Source organism: Electrona antarctica (assembly GCF_951216825.1).
Source record: "Electrona antarctica genome assembly, chromosome: 11".
Lineage (NCBI taxonomy): Eukaryota > Metazoa > Chordata > Actinopteri > Myctophiformes > Myctophidae > Electrona > Electrona antarctica.
Window position 1 is genome coordinate 47,005,764 of NC_136792.1, and position 3,929 is coordinate 47,009,692.

Below are 3,929 nucleotides of genomic sequence, written 5' to 3' on the forward strand. Positions count from 1 at the left end.
ACATACTAAATACTATTTTAAGTTACGAGTCATGTAAATACTAGCATTTTATTTTAAGAAATCAGTTGAGTGAACCCGTGGATCAGCTATTTTCAATGAACAAGATTTAACAGTTAAAAACCATTTAACCAAGTCGGCCTTCCTTCCTTAGTTTATTTCTTTATAGATGTGAGATCATTTTATTTGAAGTTAGGGAAAAAAAATGTACCGAAAGATAGAAAAGGATTTTAAAAATAGCAGATCTGCGTGCACAAAACATACCTAGCACGTTGTTTCAATTATAGATAGACTGGCAGGAGGAAGTGACGAATAGGGTAAAATAGCTTAGTGTTAATAGGATGTTGATGCTGTTAAATAGCTTAGGTAATATTAAAAATGTTTAAAGTAAAGCGATGGTTCTAGCAATTATGAGCAATTCTATGGATAAATTCTATCTATATCCGACAGAAGTGCTCAGAGGGGGGACATGTATAGTTTAAGAAGTGTATAGTTTATGAAGTATAGTTTAAGTTGAACATAATTTAATTCAAATTCATTTTAAGCATTGGAACATAATTTATTCTTGAGTCTATGGCGACATATTGTCAAACCTCTAAAACTACATTCAGTAGGCTGCTGAAACAATAAACAAACAAAACCTCTACGGCATTTTAGATTGCATGTCAAATTGTAGATGTACCGAGTAGAATTGCGGGCCCACATTTGTCTGAAAGATCTGATGAGTAAATTAATGTTATTTCAAAGGACCTGGCCTCATGTCGCCTATTTAGACTACACATGGGGAAGTTTTTTTCACTCAAGTACTACACTATATTTAAATATTTATAAAATACTGCAAAACCATACACACACACATAGTGCAAACTGACATATGAGGAAAGTACCCAGTCCACATATTCTATACAGTATAAGGTCCAGCGACCACATTCTAACTTACCTCAAACAAAGGGTAAAACGTAGGTAGTCACAGCAGCAGATTACATGTAAAATCTCATTCCCCATTGACCATTCAAATAATTTGGCCAATAGCTTTTTGAAAAACAAAAGGTAAAAGGGGGGAAAAAAAAAAAAGGTAAGATGTTAGTGTATGTAAAATAGTTTGTTTTCATGTTCTCGGTCAAAACCGGTTTAAGTCACTCTTAGTGCACGTCTGTGAACGTATTATTGTTAGAAGGAAACTTTATGCGTAGGTTCCCCCAGTGATGAGTAGTTCGTAGGCGGGGTCTCGGCTCCACCTGCAGAGTACCACACATGCACACAGCATCCCCAGCATCTGAATTGCAGCAAATGTTAGTGCAGCCCAGATGACATACATCATGATCTTTTTTAGTTTCTTCACAACTAGAACTTCACATCCCTCCGGGTAGAGGTCTTCAGTATGAGCAAGAGATCCAGTGCAAGCTTCTGTATTACTTTTGCAGCAGCTAATGGGGACGCTGTTGTTTTTAGTTTCATTAAACCAGCGAGTGTTCATCCAATCCGAGTAATTGTGGATTCCGCAGCACTGAAGCTGTCTCTGCACATAGTCGATGGCACGGCTCGGGGCATCACTGTTGGTGCCACTGTACTCGTCATACACGTTCCGGATGGAACCGTTAACCTCATCTTCAACCTTTGCTCTGTAAATATATCCAAGAACCACCACAACCACTTCCGTCATGAACACCAGCAGAAGGATGATCACAAACGTTGCAAGTCCACAGTAGCTCTCTCGTACTGTAGCACAGCATCCAATGAGTCCAATAATGAACAAGAGGGCTCCGACAGCGGTGATGGTCACAGCAGGGATAAAGGTATACACATCCTCAAAGAAGTGGTCATAGTCATCATATGTGATGAACACATAGGCTCCAACATAGCATAAAATACCAGCTGCTGCCCAAAATATCAGATTTAGAAAGACCAACACCGTCTTTGACGACGTTATGCCGCACTGCCCCATGCCTGATACTGAGAAGGAATCCAGTATTGTTATAAAAGTTAAAAGGCTTTTCTTCTATTCAGACATATTGTCCTGGCCCGCTGACATCCCGATACCCCGACCGACCGACTGAACCTCTGGATGTTTTGGTTTGAGCCAATTAAGGGTCCTAGCAATTACGGGTCCTAGGGTTGTCATGTCAACCTAACTAGGTAACATTAACTTGTCTTCATGGGGGGCATGAAATCAGGTCACCAGTCTAAAAGACATTGTGACACATGTAAAAGGAAGCAACCAAGTTAAAAAGACAGGTGGGGCCCAGCCGGGGGTCAAGTGGCGACCTATGGGTTAGGCCACTACACAGATTTGGTGTGATATGGAGCGAAGTAGAATGAAGACCTACGCAGTGGCAAGTGTGGAGAATGAATGGCCCGGGTATGTGTGGAATGTGATGTTTATCGAGTAGGCCTATAAGTAAGTAAAATGTTTTAAGGTATCACTGTGTACAACAGTGTTATTTTTAGGTGAAGTCATTCTAATGAAAATTGTTCTTTCCTACTTTCCAGGACTGGATGGTGAATCAATGAGATGGTCTAAATGTGTTGACAATTTAATGAATATCTTCCTTTCCCAGTGTGCATGGCATGGTTAATATGGCGATATTGACTAACTCACTAAAAACTTAGAATAACTCATCTAGGAAGAGTGTTGTGATACAATGCAATTACAGGAGGAAGGACAAAGGGAAAAATGAGTATCTATAGACATTACACCGACAAGGTAAGAACCCACTCACTCCCACACGATTTCATACATTATTGAAATATTGTGTAACCTGTCAATGTAGCTAATAACCATAAGAGAGGGAGTTAACCATAAATCAGACTGTGAAAGATTGTGATCAACTGTGATCAAGATAGATCTTAATAAATTCCTAATTATGTATTATCATCTGGGGAAAAGTATAGAACAAATGTTTTAGAATAGGGGTAGTGTGTTGTTTTGTTTTTTTCCAGCTCTGAAATCCAATAAATTAAGAGAAACATATCAGGAGATGTGTTTGAACAAGGAAAAAACAAACAAACAAATGAAGACAACCAGAGAAAGCACTGAAAGGATTTGGGTTTGTATGATGGGTAAATATACACACATACATTGACGTCAGTCTAGTGTTATATGAATTACAATTTAGGCATTTAGCAGACGCTCTTAATCCAGAGCGACTTACATTAAGCAATAACAAAAAGCATGGCATACATCACATGTATAAAAAGTAGTTATCATGAATCATGCGTAAACTAAGAACGTAACATTGGAGTATCTATGTAAACTATACATACTATACTATATAATATATTATACATGTGTACTATAAAGTGCTATGACTACATAAAGTGCAATTCTAGAGCTGTCTACATAACAAGCTGAAGCTGAAGACAATTAATGTAAAATAATAATAATAATAATAATAATATTGAAATGAATTTTGTATAACCACTTTTTTAACCACGGTGGAAATAATTCAAGTGAACAAAATTACCTGCAAGTTGTTCTCCCTCTAAGAAAACCTGACAGACATATAAATATGTCACATGGGCCAGTGACACCAATGAGAGCCAAGCCACATCATCATGTCCGTCCAGAGACTCCAGACGTCCCTACAAGGCCCACACGCATTCAATTCCCGCAGTCACCCCCCAGTGACAGCGATGGGAGCCGGATAAAGATGAACTACCGTGCCCACCATGGGGAAAAAAGACTAAAATGCCATGCCACAACTTGTGACAGAAACATAAGGAGAGGAGAACATTTGCATGGAGGAAAGAACCACGGAAAAAGACTACACCTGATGCTGGCTTATGAGTGATCGCTCAAGACAAATCGAGGGTCGTAGGTTGGAATTTCCCAATAAGAAGGAAAAGGGTTTTCGCCCCTACCAGCCATCAGAAGTTGTGTGTAATAAAAAGAAAATTATCATGTGGATGAACATTGAATACACTTAAATGTA

The 3,929-nt window shown here is 38.7% G+C and overlaps 1 protein-coding gene across 2 annotated transcripts; it reads right to left on the reverse strand.

Annotated features, from left to right (window-relative positions):
* Positions 1-1,071: 1,071 nt before the first annotated feature.
* LOC306932809 (tetraspanin-3-like) lies at positions 1,072-1,949 on the reverse strand (the record flags this gene model as incomplete). 2 transcript variants are annotated; one of them, XM_079514741.1, is made up of 2 exons in its annotated part: positions 1,072-1,687; positions 1,880-1,942. In XM_079514741.1, 2 exons carry the CDS (start codon positions 1,940-1,942, stop codon positions 1,181-1,183), a joined length of 570 nt encoding a protein of 189 aa, XP_079370867.1. In that variant the 3' UTR covers positions 1,072-1,180. The 2 variants fall into 2 exon arrangements, with proteins under 2 accessions (XP_079370867.1, XP_079370866.1); XM_079514740.1 differs by having other exon boundaries at positions 1,072-1,949.
* Positions 1,950-3,929: the final 1,980 nt, after the last annotated feature.